Source organism: Nipponia nippon, unplaced genomic scaffold, assembly GCF_047370975.1.
Source record: "Nipponia nippon isolate SJK-2023a ecotype South Korea unplaced genomic scaffold, ASM4737097v1 scaffold_9, whole genome shotgun sequence".
Lineage (NCBI taxonomy): Eukaryota > Metazoa > Chordata > Aves > Pelecaniformes > Threskiornithidae > Nipponia > Nipponia nippon.
In genome coordinates this window covers 31,763,187-31,778,685 of record NW_028262413.1, presented here as the reverse complement: position 1 = coordinate 31,778,685, position 15,499 = coordinate 31,763,187, and the positions used below count along the sequence as shown (strand labels likewise).

General features: G+C 36.1%; 1 protein-coding gene across 9 annotated transcripts in view; it reads right to left on the bottom strand.

The window, feature by feature from the left end:
- MTMR10 (myotubularin related protein 10) overlaps positions 1–15,499 on the bottom strand; it is a 40,480-nt gene that overhangs the window by 22,239 nt on the left and 2,742 nt on the right. The window contains exons 3-7 of one of the 9 annotated variants that reach the window (XM_087745461.1): positions 9,142–9,260; positions 8,758–8,933; positions 2,788–2,924; positions 1,590–1,662; positions 823–965 (exon numbers count right to left, since the gene is read on the bottom strand). In XM_087745461.1, the coding sequence (XP_087601587.1) occupies positions 823–965; positions 1,590–1,662; positions 2,788–2,799 (228 nt within the window). In that variant the 5' untranslated portion in view covers positions 2,800–2,924; positions 8,758–8,933; positions 9,142–9,260. Of the gene's footprint in view, positions 1–822; positions 966–1,589; positions 1,663–2,787; positions 2,925–8,757; positions 8,934–9,141; positions 9,261–10,967; positions 11,100–14,695; positions 14,754–15,499 lie in introns of those variants that run through there. The other 8 variants (XM_087745464.1, XM_087745462.1, XM_087745463.1 and 5 more) reach the window with 8 other exon arrangements.

Sequence of the window (15,499 nt, the reverse complement as noted above, 5' to 3'; positions counted from 1 at the left end):
CTGGGTCATTCCTTACGAAACGACTGCTGTGCCATGCCTGGCCACGAAGTGGTGCTACGGAGGTCAGCGGAGCTGTGACTCAAATAACCTATGGCACCCATCCAGAACAAGGAAGCTGGTGAGTTCATGTTGTTATGTAGACTAACTATCTCTGATTAGCAGAAACTCATTTGGACCTTACCAGGTCAAATAACATTGTATGATTTGGTTGAGACTTATGACAACAAGTGTTAAAACTGCGGAAGGAATGAAATTTCTAGGAATGTACGGACAGAAGTAATTCCTCATGTCAAGTCTTTTCTAAGACTGTTCAGAAAGAGCACATAGTTTTATGTAGATTAAACAGACTGGTCATTCCAAGGGCTCGTTGGAGAACTTGCTGTGTGAAGCAAATAAGAAGTGTATATATAAGATAGTACACTTTACCTACAGGTCAATTAAGCTTCTGACTTTCAGAAAATGTATCAAAGCTTCAAACATTTTCCATAAAAATGTAAACATCTGTTGTACAGATGCAATGCAGTATTCCGATTTGTCTTTAAAAAGATTCGTTTAATAAATTAGTAATTTTTAGAAGTACAACAGATACGACAAGAAACACAGGTTTATCTTATATGAAAAGAAACAGTTAATACATCACGTTAAATTTTTCACCTAGTAATTTTGACACTAAAAATCTAGATATTCTCCTGTAACAGAATGTAATTAGTTTGCAGTTCTTTCTCCCTAGTTCTCTATCAAAACATAAAACAAGATGTTCTTATTAGCACAGCTGTTGCTACATGTAATGACTACAAGGCAAGATTTCATAAGAAGATATACCTTTTTTGCACTTTCAGGACCCGCTTCATCAAAACGAAATCTGACAATACGAAAGTCTTTGCAATAAATTATTAATTCAGTTGGATTAAATTTAAGTTTTTGGTTGGGACCAAGGACCTTCTGCTTCCTCTTGGTGTCATTCACTGCAAAGAAAAGGAAGTTATTGGACTGTGTTTTGTAAGTATACAACACAAGACTCACTCAAACAGACAGTAATGCTGCTACCAGCAGTTTTTCATTTAATAGTGTATTTCAGCTGTTCAACTGAGGTAGAAAAATCTATAGGTCCTCCTGTTGATCAATCTCCTTTCAAACAAGTGGCTGAATTACTGTTTCCTGTATGCCCAGATTATTTTTGGCCATCAACAACTTCACAAATAAGGAATTAACATGCAGTATTCCCAAGAGCAATTTTTGTTCCCAGACAGTTAATTGAGTATGCTGCAATGCCCTTCTGATTTACAGTAACTGGCATATATGCTGCTTTTTTTTTTTTAATTTTTTTTTTTTTACTTGGATGTATAAAAAAGTGCTGGAGTTAAGACTAAGATTAACTCTATTTCTTACATAAAACTCAAGAACGTAAGTATAGTAAATTGCCAGGTGGTCTAGACCTGCATAGACAGGCTGTCTCTCTTGGCCTATGTGTCTCTTTTTCAAATAGAGAACCTTAAGCGTCAGAATTCTGCACAACCTAACAAGCAGTTAACAGTTCTGAACTGAATAAGTTTAAAGCCTGTCATCATACTTAACTATTTTTCACATACCTGTGACGATCTGCTCAATGCATGTTAGTGGGACATCATGTTCACCAAGGAGGAGGTTTTTATAATGAAATTTCTGAAACACATGAACTCATAGCCATTAATTGCAGTTCTGCAGTTCACAACCAGATATACAGCACAACTTTGAAGAAACTATGATGAAAATCAGGCATGCCTAGACTTTTCTGACATGTACCACCCTTGCCTATTCACAGGCAATTAGAGATTGTGGAAACAGCTCTCTTGTGCTGGTGAATGCACACCAAACAGTTTAGAAACCCCGATGGAGTATGCAAAATAATCCCACTACTTGCACTGAATTTACTAGCCTTAAAAATTGCTGGCATAAATTCAATACAATCTGAAGTGTAAAATATACATATGATACAAAAAAATCTCCAACTATTACTGTAACCATAGAAAGAAAAAAGCATTAATTCAGCTTTCAGAAATAAGTTCTGACAACTACTTCATGTCAAAACTTAATTTTTTAAAGTAGCTTTGGTCAAACTTACTAACCATTACTGAATAACTATCTGTCTACTTTCAGAGCTTTACACATGCCTAGTTAATGGAGCGTTTCTTTTAAAAGCCCAAAATGAAAGTGAAAACTACTGAAAATAACATACAGCTCACAACTCGGTTTTCCAAACAGTACTGTATGCTCTGCTGTTCAAAAACTGATTGAGGTTTTGAATATCACATGTTCTGCTTTGACAAAGGGTTGGTTTCTTTCTCCCCTTTTCTTGTTGCTTCATCTACAATGAAAACTCATTTCATGGTTACTTTATCCTCCGTCAGTAATGCAAATAAAACTTGGACACATTAAAGGCTTTGCTGATCCGACGTTTGTCTAGTCAAAGGAACATTTACAAATTATCTTCTTCAAGGAGAAAGATGTTTTTATATAATTCCTGCTTTGGCTTCTGTAAAACCACTTCCCAACGAAGCCTCCAGAAACAGAGGTAAATAGAGCTGGCTGTACTTCCATACCAAACTTGCTCTGTTCTGATACTCTCAATGAAGGGATGGAATAGCAACACATTCAGAACAGGACAGTGGAACCTCATCATTTAGCCTGCTTTGTTTTAGAAGGCATCATATTTATATCAGATATGAGACAGATTCACTGTATTCTAATTAAATCCATTTTACCTATCACATTTGTTGTCATGATGTAGCGATGCGAGTAATAACAAACCTGTAGTGGCATCGGGTCATCCGTAATAAAGGAAATCTTGAAGTTAGTGCAAACCAATTTGCCCCACAGGTCATACTGACTTGTATCTGTTGCAATGCATTTTCTTACAAAATTTACTTCATTTACCACAATTTCACCTAAAACAGAAAAAGGGGAGGGGGAAAAAGAAGCCTATATAAATCTTGTAGGTACGACAATACTAAGCCTGTAGTACCAAGAAACTGCTAACTCTTTACCTGTTTCAAGTTATACACCTCTTCCGGGTAAACCTGGAGTTTAACTAACACCACACCGTGGAAAAAAGAAAACTGCCATTCCAGAATAAACAGTGTGCAGTAGTTAAAGGCAAGGAAATACACATCACTTTCCTTAAACCCAAAGATCAAACCCTGCAATTATTCACTATTAAAAATTCATCGGTTTGGACAACAGTGTCTTTTAAACAAAGACATACATTCATGTAGTTCAGCTAGTATTTATTTTAAAAACTGAAATTAGCTGGCTATTGTTAAGTACTTTAGAGAGTTTTATGAACTTCATGAATTCAGAATAATCAGTCCACATCTAGTTTTGCATTTATAAACACATTTTTCAGGTGATTTCATACTAAAAAAAACAAAACGGAACACATACACATTAAACACTCCTTACTATTTCAAAGTTTCTACTGTGACCATCTAATGAAGGAGACCAACCATTTCCTTTTGCAAAACAGAAGATCCAAATGAAGGAAAAAAAAAAAAGTTATGCTAATTCACCTGGGATAAGCTATGAAATAAAAAAGTATACAGGCAAATGAGACTGAGGACCATTTAAAAAGAAAAAGTAAATTGCTACACATAATGTTACTTTTTAGTTCCACAAGAGACGTTTCTGAAAGCTAAATAGTAATTTCATTCTTACTCCAGGAAATGAACTTAGTCATTTATTTCGCTCCTGCGTAGGGCTTCCGCTTCTGTCATCACATCAACCACCACCTCCTGCTGCTGCTGTCTACCATAAATAGTGTGGGAGTGGAAGTGTGTTCAAGAAAAGTGAAATTTTATACTAGCTGTAGGTTTTTGTTTCAAAGACTAAGGGCTAAAGATTGCTAAAGCCTGATTTGCTCATAGTAGGTTGGGCATATTTAGTCCCAGTTGCCCAAAATGTCATGTCAGAGTGTCCTAGGCTCTGCAAGAAAACAGTCAGTTCTTTGGGTGACTATAATGGCAGTAATCAGTTATCTGTATGCCCGATGAGTATGGATACAGCTTTGAATAGATCGCCCATCTGTCTCCTGATCTAGAGAAGGTATTTTCCTCAGGTAGTTATCACTGCACACAAGTAACCATACATTCAAAAAACTGTCTTTAGCATTCCAAACACCTGAGAGGAAACACACCCTTTGCTAGTCTTGAGACCCAGTCTCTGCACATGCTCCTCATCCTAAACTAAGCTGCCCTACTAGCTCTCTTCCCTTAATATGATCAGGCATCAGCCTGGAAGTCACTAAAAGCAGCAGCAACAGAGTCCCTGCTTTTAGTTCAGTTGTGATAAACAGCTACAAAAAATTTCTTGGACTAACTCTGCAGCCTTGAGCTGGCAGAATTATGTTGAGTTTCCTGTAACCATTTGAAGATGTAAGGGGACAAGTTTCATTGACCTGTGGTTATCATATACATGCATAATCCATACCAAAAGTGGCAAGAGTTGTGAAAATGCTCTATAAACAGATGTGCTGGAGCTTTAAAGTCTTTTCTCAAACATTACTAAACAGTGGTTAGCTTTTGCATTTGAAAAAAAGAAAGTCTGATTCTGACAGATTCAGTACAAATAGTTAAAGTTCAGGCAAGTCCACAGCAATTGAAGACAATGGCTTATAATGGAATACACGAGAATGACAAGCCCTACTCCTGTTAAACACTGTAATGAAAATGTTTCAATACTTTTAGCAGAGTCTGGCCTGAAACTTCTTAACGCCCAGCACTTTTTCTAATAAATTATTTACTTTAACTGCAAAAGCCCAAACTGTATATTAAAGCAATTCCTTCTCACAGTTGGTGTTAATCTTCGACTACTCAATGCCGAGTTCTCAGTCACATTCTGCCTATGAAGCTTCTCCTCTCCACAAAGGCAGTTGTTCTAAACCTAAATAGTTTTTATTCTTCCTTCTCTCAGTACCTCCAGTGTATCACTGCATTTCTAATAAAAAGATATGGAGAGCCAAATACACCATGAAAGGAAATGCAACTTCCATGGGTATTTTTTTTCCATATAACTTTCTCTTATTTGTTATCAAGCGTAATATTTTTTTAGTATCACACCAGAGACATTCGTGCTAAAAGCACAAATTACTATTACAAAACTATTTCATTACTTCATGTCTTTGATGCTACAAAACAGTAGAGAAATAAGATCCATGCAAACTTCTTCAATTCGGATCTACTGCAGTTTAAAACATGCCTGCTACATCATTCTCTTCACCAAAGCCAGTCCTTTTTACTTCCCTCCTCCATTCCTCATAATTGTGTGGCTACACTATGACATGTTAATACTAATTCTATTTTACTGCAACTTCATTTATTCTCATTTCATCCAACGTAAATACGTCCTGGATTTTTTGGCCTAGCTTCTCCTTTGCACTCAAGTTTACAGCCCTAACACAGAACCGTCAATTTTGAACCTGAGTATTATAATATGGCAAGACAGAGAGTGCATGCATACCAATTTCAACTGAAGGGTTTAAACATTTACAATGAAGCATGAGAAAGTTTGCAATGCAAATATAATAGATGCAGTTTTCAAAAACCTCCAGAAACTGAACTTCTTTTTTAAATGCAGGTTTGGAATTTTATATTGACCCGGCTTTTATCCCTCATTTGGACGTCTATAATGAGCAATATAAAAAGATGCAAACCTTCCAACTTAACTCAAATTTAGGAAAGCAGATAAACAATGTAAGTAATACAAGAAGGATTCATTGTGCAAGACCAATGTATCTGTAGTTGAGTAGGTGATTTTTCTATACAAGTGTCAACAACAGAGCTATTCAGAGATATTACACTGCACATTTTCACAATGTAGCTGCTGCTTTTTTCCAGTAAACAGTCACAAGCTGTTCCAGACAGGGAACAGCAGTCAACACTTCCATGTGACTCGGACAGTCAAAGAATGATCTCAGAAGACAAGAGCAGTTTGTTTAAACTCTGACAGGAAACCAGAAAAAAAAATTACAGGTTGCCACCCTTATATATAAAGCCTAATGATGTTCAATAAAAATATTTCTACATTGAACACCTGAATCACAAAAATAACACAAAAGACTGAAGGATCTATCTAGCTAATACATCTTCCTCTTAACACACAGCCTCAGAAACTTAAACTTGAGAAAAATTCTGCTACATCTCCCAAAAGCGATCTGCAGAAAGAGTCATCAATAGGTATCACAGCTGCTGTGCAACAGCACCAGTGTTTTCTCCCCAGCCTGCAGTCGTACTAAGTGAGCCTGGTTTAGGCTTCAGGGCAATTTATTCCTGCAAAATTTAAGAACACAATCCCTAATCAGTAACAGCCTAAAATAAAGGATGTTCTGCACCATTTGGCCTACTACTGAATAATTTTTTTGTTATTTTTGGTGCCATGCCCCACAGGATCAAGTTTAATTTTTTTGTTTATCTTATGAAGGTAGTAATTTGTAACTTACTATCAGGAACTCTGGATATAATAGCCTGCATACATGCAAATCACACAAAATATCTAAAAAGTTTTCTTAGCTTTTTTGTGTTTTTTGGTGTCAGTTTAATCACTATTGGTTATCAATGACGGCAATCAGACAATAAGCAAATTTGATAGATCTGAAAAACTAAGCAAGAACTGCTAGAATTAGCACTGCATTAGAACTTATAAATGGAAATTTCTGTATTTTCTCTATTGACCAAGGGTCTGGATTCTTTATAGCAGTAGGGGATGCATAAATAATCCTCTTTCACCTATATAGCCAGGTCTCATGTTTGCTATTTTAAGATTCTGTATTATCTTAGCTTAAAATTCAAGAAATATGCCAACAAAGAAAGAGACCTCAAGTAATTTCCAGGTTTTCAGTTGTTCACTGAAGCAGTTGCCAAACGCTTCCATCCAAAAGAGTTTCTAGCACAGTTTTCCTGCCTATGAATACAGAAGGAATATAGCGGAACAGTGTATCTTAAAACCTTAGTTTTCAGGGAAGAAGGTTGATTGAATAGCATCTACAACCACAACCTTACTCACGTATGAGGTGAAACAGACTGAACAGTATTCAAGAAATCTAACAATACTGTCTGAATACAAAAATGCTGCACAATGAAATAAAGTAACAGAGCAGTTTACAAGGCGACATATTTATGCTGTATTGTATGTATATAAACACACACATACACATATATATCAATACATACACAGAAAGACAGCATACACGCACATGCATATATATATATATATATGTTAAAATTGCTAACATACAATATTTCTAGCACAGTAAGAACCTGACACTTACTGGAGGCAATGAATGGCTGAAATCAGACTCCATAAATGAATAATGCAAATCCTACAGGCTCAAGAAGTTTGCAGGTACCCTACATATTGCTAAGGGAACTTTTTCAATGCTGTACTAGAAGCATAAGAATAAATTTATTAGTATAAACTTTCTTTAATCAGCATTGAAGTTCTAAATCAAAATCTGAATATGTTTAATGTACATTCAAGGTCTAATAGACATAAGGACAATAGAGGGTATTAAGTACTTTACACAGTCATATAATGCCTACCTAAATTCATAAAAACCTAGCACCTGAATACACCTAGGAAAATAACCCCCTGTTCCTCATTTATAATGCCGATAGTGATTATACCCAATTAAGCAACAGAAAAACAGCTTATGTAAAAAACAGTCTAAAAAGTTCACAATAGAAAAGCTACAGTTAATTCAAGCAGCCCTTTAACCATTAAAAATGCACATCAGTGACTCCACTTGTACTTAGAAAGATCTAAGTCTAAAACTGCTCCAAAATTATTGGCAAATAATTAACTTCTGTAAATTTCTCAGTAAGAATTTCCAATAAAAACTTCATTAATAAGTAACTGAAATGTAGAACATCTTCACCCATTTAGCTGCCTTTTCTTAGCTGTTCTCTTGTAGAGAGAATACCAAAATTGTATGAGTTTATTAGTATGCGCCAAGCATTTAGATGTAAATGTCTCTAATCCACTTCTAAATGAATCTTCTGTTCAGTGTGCTCAGCCACTTCCAAACTTAAGAAAAAAGTATTTGTAAGCTCATGACATAATTGTCTTTTATCTCTTTTCTGATTTTCATGAGGTCTTACAATGTATTTACGGATTTAAGGTATGTGAAGACAAAAAAAGCTGCACGCTAGTGTAGATATCACCCATCTTTTTTTTTTCCAACTATTTTCCAATACTTTCACAATTAGTTAAAAAATAGGCTACATTTATTTTTCTGTACATCTGCAGAAAGCAAAAGAACAAAAACAAAGTAAAAATGTTGTTCCAAAAGCACAGCTCAATACTGTGATTATTAGGGAATTAAAACCAATTTGGATATATTCTATTTGCATTAATTTTTAATAGGAGAACCTGGGATTTCTGTCAAAAAAAACCCCTAACCACTGCTTGGAGAGTGGTGTGTTTTAAATGCACAGTACCAAAACAGCTTGCTTTGCCAATCTGATTAGAAAAATTGTTATTAAAATATCATATATGAATATTGTACAATTTCTGTAGTGTGCTAACAAACAGAAAAAGAGAAAGAACAGGACAAGAGCTTAGCTAAATTTCAGAAATGCTCAGAAAGGAAAAAACCAGCAAAAAAAGTAAAGACTTCTTCGCAAAAGTCTTCAAAGAACAACTATTCTTTTCCCATGCACAATAACAAGATTAAAATCAGTATTTGTCCAATAATGGCTAATCTTTGTGAACCTTGCAAAAGAAACTGACCAGAGGAGGGATCTGAAAAGATAATTGCTTCTCTGAACTAGGATGGGATGCTCCACAAAAGCTTCCCCCACACTGCAGAAATGCAGTGAAGGACACAGGAACGTAGAGCAGGCAACCAAGAGGAGGTCACATGGCAAGAAGGGTACATCCATCATGAGCAAGGCTCTCATTAGCAACTAGATCCAAAACAAAACATTGCAGCAGATTAAAAAGCTGATCATGCTTACAGAGTTGCTTTAATCCAGCAACTTGTATTACCCCTAAAATGGAAACAGTTCCATATTCAACATTCATTCCCACTTCAACCCTTGTGCTGGCACTGCCATTTGTGAGAGACTTTGTTAATCACATCAGAGAATTGATCCAGTTGAAAATAATTCTAACCATGTATTTTTCTTCCTTTTTTGTCAGTCCTGATTTCATCTGAATTAGCTCTCTGATCTGGCTTGTTCTTTGGTTGCACAAAGAAGTGTCAGCACCAAGCAGCTAATAGGAACACACACCTGTGATGAGAAAAATGGAATAATAAACAGCTCCTCTTGGCATCAGTATATATTTTTAGGCCAAATTAAAATAATCCTATCACCAAACACCACCACCACCCCCCCCCAAAAAAAAATGTTTTTGCGATGATTTGGTCACAGTTCTGTAACGTGAACAATAGATAAGCCAGTGAGGAGGGAGAGTGTTTTGTGTTTTGCATATTTTTAGTCTGGCTACATAAACTACAGATTCCCAAAGCCTGACTTTGCCTAAACAATATAATCACTAACAATTTGAGAGGAATGTGGTTTTCAGCCTGTTATTCTATAACTATGTCACCAATAAAAGATACAGATGCTGTTCTGAACTTATATTACTGGGTCTAGCTTAAATTACTCAGGTTTGGCTTAATAAATAAATCAGTACAGAAACACATGTTCCTTAGAAATTAGTTCACTGAAGACTTACTTCACTGGAAGCAAATATAATTGCCAGGAGACAAAAACCCCAGTAGTTTGGTCAGCTGGCAATTCAGAACCTACACTAACATTTTATCCCCCTTCTGGAGTTTAATGACTTGTGGCATTAAATATATGTAGGACAGAGTGGGCAGAAACAAATTACTTTGGAACTGTTTTGCAGAATGCACAGGCAGAAACATTAAAATATTTAATTTTAAAGCATGTTCATCCTTCTGTCTTTAAAGAAGGATTTCCATATTGCCCTACAGCTAATCTGTTGCAAATAGGAAAGCAGTTCGGTAGAGATTTACAATACTTAAAATATATTACTATCAGAAGCTTTAAGAAATGCCCTCTATGTATAAAATATATTACTATGAGAAGCTTTAAGAAATGCCCTCTATGTATTCATAACAAAGAAGGCAGAACAAACAGACTCCATCCACTAAAATCCACTTGCAAGACTGTATCTGGAACTTAGATTCTACATGCAGACTGCCTTAGTAGTACTTATATCATGCCAATCCTTAAAAAAAGCAAAACCAAAAACAAAACAAGCAGTTAACTGAACCCAAAGCATGCCTGAAAATTTACTTTGAGTCAAACAAACAAAAAAAGCTATAATAGAAAAGAGTATTTACTATATACTTACTGTAAGTGATGCCTCATTTATTCTAAATATAAGTCAAATGCTTGGTTCATTTTTAAACTTCTTGCAGTATGAAAGATTAGTTTGCAGAAAGCTGCTCTTTCAGATTTCAAATCTAGAATTTGAAACTCTCATAATTTATTTAAATAGAACTTCCGGTAATCTTTGTGTAGACCAAAAAAAAATAAAAATTCTACTTTAGGAAAGCTTTAGGGGATTGTATTACTTTCCAAATTGTCATTCTAATGTTCTAATCTGGCCATTCTGAAATGTTGAAAATAATTTCATGCTCTTGTATGACACTGATTCCTGAAACCGAGTTGAAATTACAAAGCTATTTCACTTATTTGTCTAATATCACACCCTAACTTTAAAAACAAACAAACTTTTACAGTAACATTTCAATTTCAAATAAGAAACTTGATGCAGGGAAAAACCCCTAACCCTGCAATATGTCGTCTTAATCAGCTGCGCAATGAGTAAGAGAGCCTTGGCTAGCATACCGCAACACTGGAAATAAGAATCAACAACTGAATATGCTTTGGAAACAATCAGAAACCGACTTCATACAAGTTCTATTCAGTTATTATCAGCATTGATAGGCCAGCACTACTCACCATCAACAGATGAACATCCTTAACAGATCAAGCAATACCTACTTGAATATCAACAACTTATTCCAGAAATATACATGGAAAAAGGCACTGACAGTAACAGCATTAGTACCTGTACCAAGCAATTAAATCATCCCAGTTTCCCCTTTGAGGTGTTAAACAAAAATGATTCCTAATACACTAGGAATGCAGACCTGACAAATCTCTGGGGTTACGCATTAACCTCACTAACTCGGTCCCTACTTCTTCCCTGTCCCTCCCCAGTCACAGCGCAGGCATCACGCACTCACACTGCAACACCATGACCTCTGTTCTCCAGTCCTGGGACACCACACGCCAAATGAAAACACCAAGAAAGAGGTGCAGGGGTTCAAAGCAGTCAGAGGCAAACGTACCTGAGGTACTAATGCACAAGGGTGCCTCACCAAAAAGCGTACTTTCCTTCTCCTATCACAAGATATGTTGCAGCTGCTCTGGAACACATGACTTAATGTACCAAGGATTTGCAGAAAGCAGGAAAAAAAAAAAAAGAGCTGGGAGCTAACTTGTGAGAGAATCAGACACTTCTAAAAGATTTAAACTTTCCATGATACAGTCTTAAAAACCTCCCACAATTAAGTTTCTATAGTCAGTTGCCTATCTAAGGGCACATGTACACAAAAAAGCAAGTGAAAAAACAAAAAGCAGGTGGTCAAGCCAATTAGACTGGCATTATTAGATAAAAGCCAAATATATCCAGTGGCAAAAATCTTGAACACAATATGTAATTCCACCTCAACAAGAACACAGCACAACTGGAAAATGTTCAGAGGTAACCAAAAGGATGATTAAAGATATGGAAAGCTTCCTTCTTAGGACCAACTAAGAATACTAAGCGAGAGGGAAGCAAAACAGAGTGGACATGCAATACAAGTCTGAAAATCACAAATCACATGGAATGGAGGAATATGGCTTGACGTTTGCTGTGTCATACAAGAACTAAGGTTTATCCAAAGAAACTAGATGGTGGTAAGTTCAGAACAAACGAATAAATGTAGTTTGTAACAGCATATAATTGAATTGCTGAACTCCTTACCAGATGAAGCTGTGGTGATAGAAGTTTACATGGCTATAGAAAGCAATGGGATAAATTCATGTAAGAAAAATCCAGCAAGAGGAATTAAATATGATAGCACTGTCTCTATGCTGCTCTGTAACTCCTCGCTTGGATCTCCCCATTACATTCCTCTAAGAGGAAAGTCCCCATGCCACACATTGAGGGAAGCAGGGAGGGCAGGGAGTGCTGCTTGTCCTGTTCTTCCTACACGCCTGCTGTTGGCCACCGTCAGCAAGCGGTGACATCTGACCCAGTCTGGCTGTACTTATGACCTGTTTATAAACCCACCACGGGTGTGACTGCACACCAATGATGGCACTGAAGTTGATGTCTACAATCTGACCATGAAACACGGTGCAGACACAGGAGACTGTGAATAGCTACTTTGCAACAGCAGCTCACCACCAATATTGCTTTAACTTGCCTTAACATGAGCAAGCCTTAAAGATAAAAAAATACTATTCTAATTCAATTTGCTTCTGTAATTTTACTGTATAAACTGTTAAAAACAAAAACAACTAAACCATTTCTGGCTGTTTTGCAAAAACTTCCAGGTAACAACTACTAACTTAATCAATCTACTAGCAAATTAGTATACTGAGCAACACTTTAAAATAATTACTACAAGCAGGTATTAAGATTCAGGAGGAACAATCCTTTTCTCACACTTAATCAGATGTTCCATTAGTGACATAATCTCCTGCAGAACATCCTGTGTGAGCAACAGTGAGGACCTTTTCGCCTGATCTTGCCTAAACAATGGTATGGCACTGCTTGCGGTGCAGACACTGGACTGGCTCATTATCCATCCATGTATTGCACCTCTCTGCACACTGCTTTGCCATTCAAATCATGAAAACACACACTGCATTACATTCCAGTTATGCTGTACAATTTTTTTGAATGCTTAAGCTGATGTCTCAAAAATGCTACAGACGTTGTGGAAAATAGGCTGCAATTGATTACCAGAAAAAAACCCACACCTTCAAGTTCAACCACTTTAACTTCATTCTCCCCTGAAGTACACAAGCTAATTTCCTACTAGCCAGGCGAGGCACTTTAACAGACTGACTGGTAGACTACCTGCTATTTCTCTATTTTTCATCTTTGACACACTTATAAAACAAGCTATGCAAACAAAGCAAAAAAAAGTGAAACTGTTACAGAGGCCAATTCTTCAACTAATTCTGCAAAAGCCCTTGATCAGAGAGCTACACTAGGAGAACAGAACTGCAGAAAGAAAAAGAAAACATACTTGTAACTCCATCTTAAACCTGTATCATGTGTTTTGTAATGAAATTATACCAAATTCTATAAAATAATTTGTTTTTCCCTGCCGCAGTATCAGTGTTGCCACTTAGAACGAAGGTTTTACTTGCTTTAAATGATGTTTGTTGCTTTTCCTAATACACCACCCTCCGTAGGGGCACACAGTTCCATGAGAATGCAGACTTTTGTTCCAAAAGCTGAAGACAAGCGTCTCTATTCCTCTAAGCACCAGAGGAAACTTTAAAAACAAACTCTACAGGTTAAAAGTAGATTCCAATGTAAATCCCAATTCTCCCCCCACCCTCCCCAATAAAGAACTCCTCCTTTTGTAACCTGACTCATATTATTTCCATGTCTGGAACTCCCTCTCCTAACCTCCACTGCACAGAAATACAAGTTAGACAGTGGGGTATTTAGCTACTTTGGAATTTCAATTTTTAGTAAGCTACTCGCTCAAAGTGACTATGTTTTACTAATCAAAAGCTTAATACAACTATTTGCAGTTTTCAAAGATTACTAAAGCCAGTAACTGCTTGTGCTAATATAATTTACTTCCAAAAGAACTCCTTAAAAACTCCACCAATTAAAGAAGCATAATAAACATCCAGCCACTCAGGTTTAACTCTGTTCCTGAGAGCAAAAGCAATTTCACACAACTATTAAGAGTAGGATATTAGGAATACCATACTCAAACTGTACTTGCAACGGAGTACAAGTCAGCCTTAGTATAATTAAATGAGTTGGAATTTGGCCAGAAACTTGGGTTATGACAAATCCAAAAGCCAGCCTATCCAACAGTACAATGTGTGCTTGTTTATACACTTTTCTACTGCACCATTCGATGACAGAAACAAACAAAAAAAAAATGCATTTAAGCTGGTGCTTAACTTTAAACAGGAAGAGTTTCATTTAAGTCATTTAAAAAAAGTCACTTCTAAACTTCCCCCCACTCTCATACAGACTGATGCTAAGATTTTGTCAGAGCTACTCTGTGGCTGTACAGAGCAGTGAATTTTATTTTTAAATAATTCAAAATAACACCTTAGAATGATATGGAGGTGGACATTTTAATTCTGTGGTGAGTCATACTCTTTCAGTAGGTTTCTGTATAACCTGGGGCAACTTACTACGAATGCCCCAAAAGCCATCAAATGCCGATTTCAAAGATAGTGCAGACAAGGGAAATGATGCAAACATGGTATAAATATAAGCCAGTTGAGAAAAACAAACCCAGTCAGCACCATTTTAAGTGTACTTCGGAGTTTCACAAATAAAGAATGAAGCACACTGCAAAAAGTTACTGCACAGAAGTTGTTTTCTGTAACTGCTCATGCACGTGTCCCACAGTAAAGGCAAGATGTGTTACATTTTGAGAAAAGCAATCTCATACTGCCTTGCATTTTCTGCGGAATGTCTCAGAGAAGAACATGCAGTCACTTCCTTGTGAGTCAAAGACCTTGGATGAATATCAACTGCAACATAACCAATAAGATGCCAAGTGGTAAGCAGAAGTTTTGCAAGCATAAAAATATAACTGTATTTCAAATACTGAGCAATCTTAGCAATGTATTTTAAGCTATTTATGCCTTAAGCAAAATCTGTATTATTTTGTTTCATGAAGAGAGTCAGTCAGTTTTTATTTACTCTTTCAGTTGAACCTCCTCCACAATATTTCAGCCTCTTAAGCTTAAGGTACCTCACTGGACCATACCATATCAATTAGTACTGCTTAATTAACAACAGTCCCATACGAAGCAGTGATAGAAATAATTTTTTAAGAGTAACTTGTTTATTCTATTGATCACTTTGAAAGTTAACTTTTTATCAACTTAGACAACATGATAGCAATAGCTTCCTACGTTAGTATGTGTGCATAAATTTGTATTTGTTAACATATAATCTGAATGCTAAGAAAAAAAATGCAGTATACCATTGTTTTAAACTCAAAATTAGCCTTAGAAACAGCAAGCCAAATTTATTACTGTGATGTACAGTTTGCAATGAAAATAATCTTGACAACAGTAAATTGTTCCTTTGGTATCTGAAAAAGGCTGTTAGAAAACCTCATTGATCAAAGTGTCATTTACCAAAGATTATTTCTTGTTTAAAATATGGATGTCATGAATATCCTACAGTTTTATAAATATGTAATTATGAACAATAATAAAAA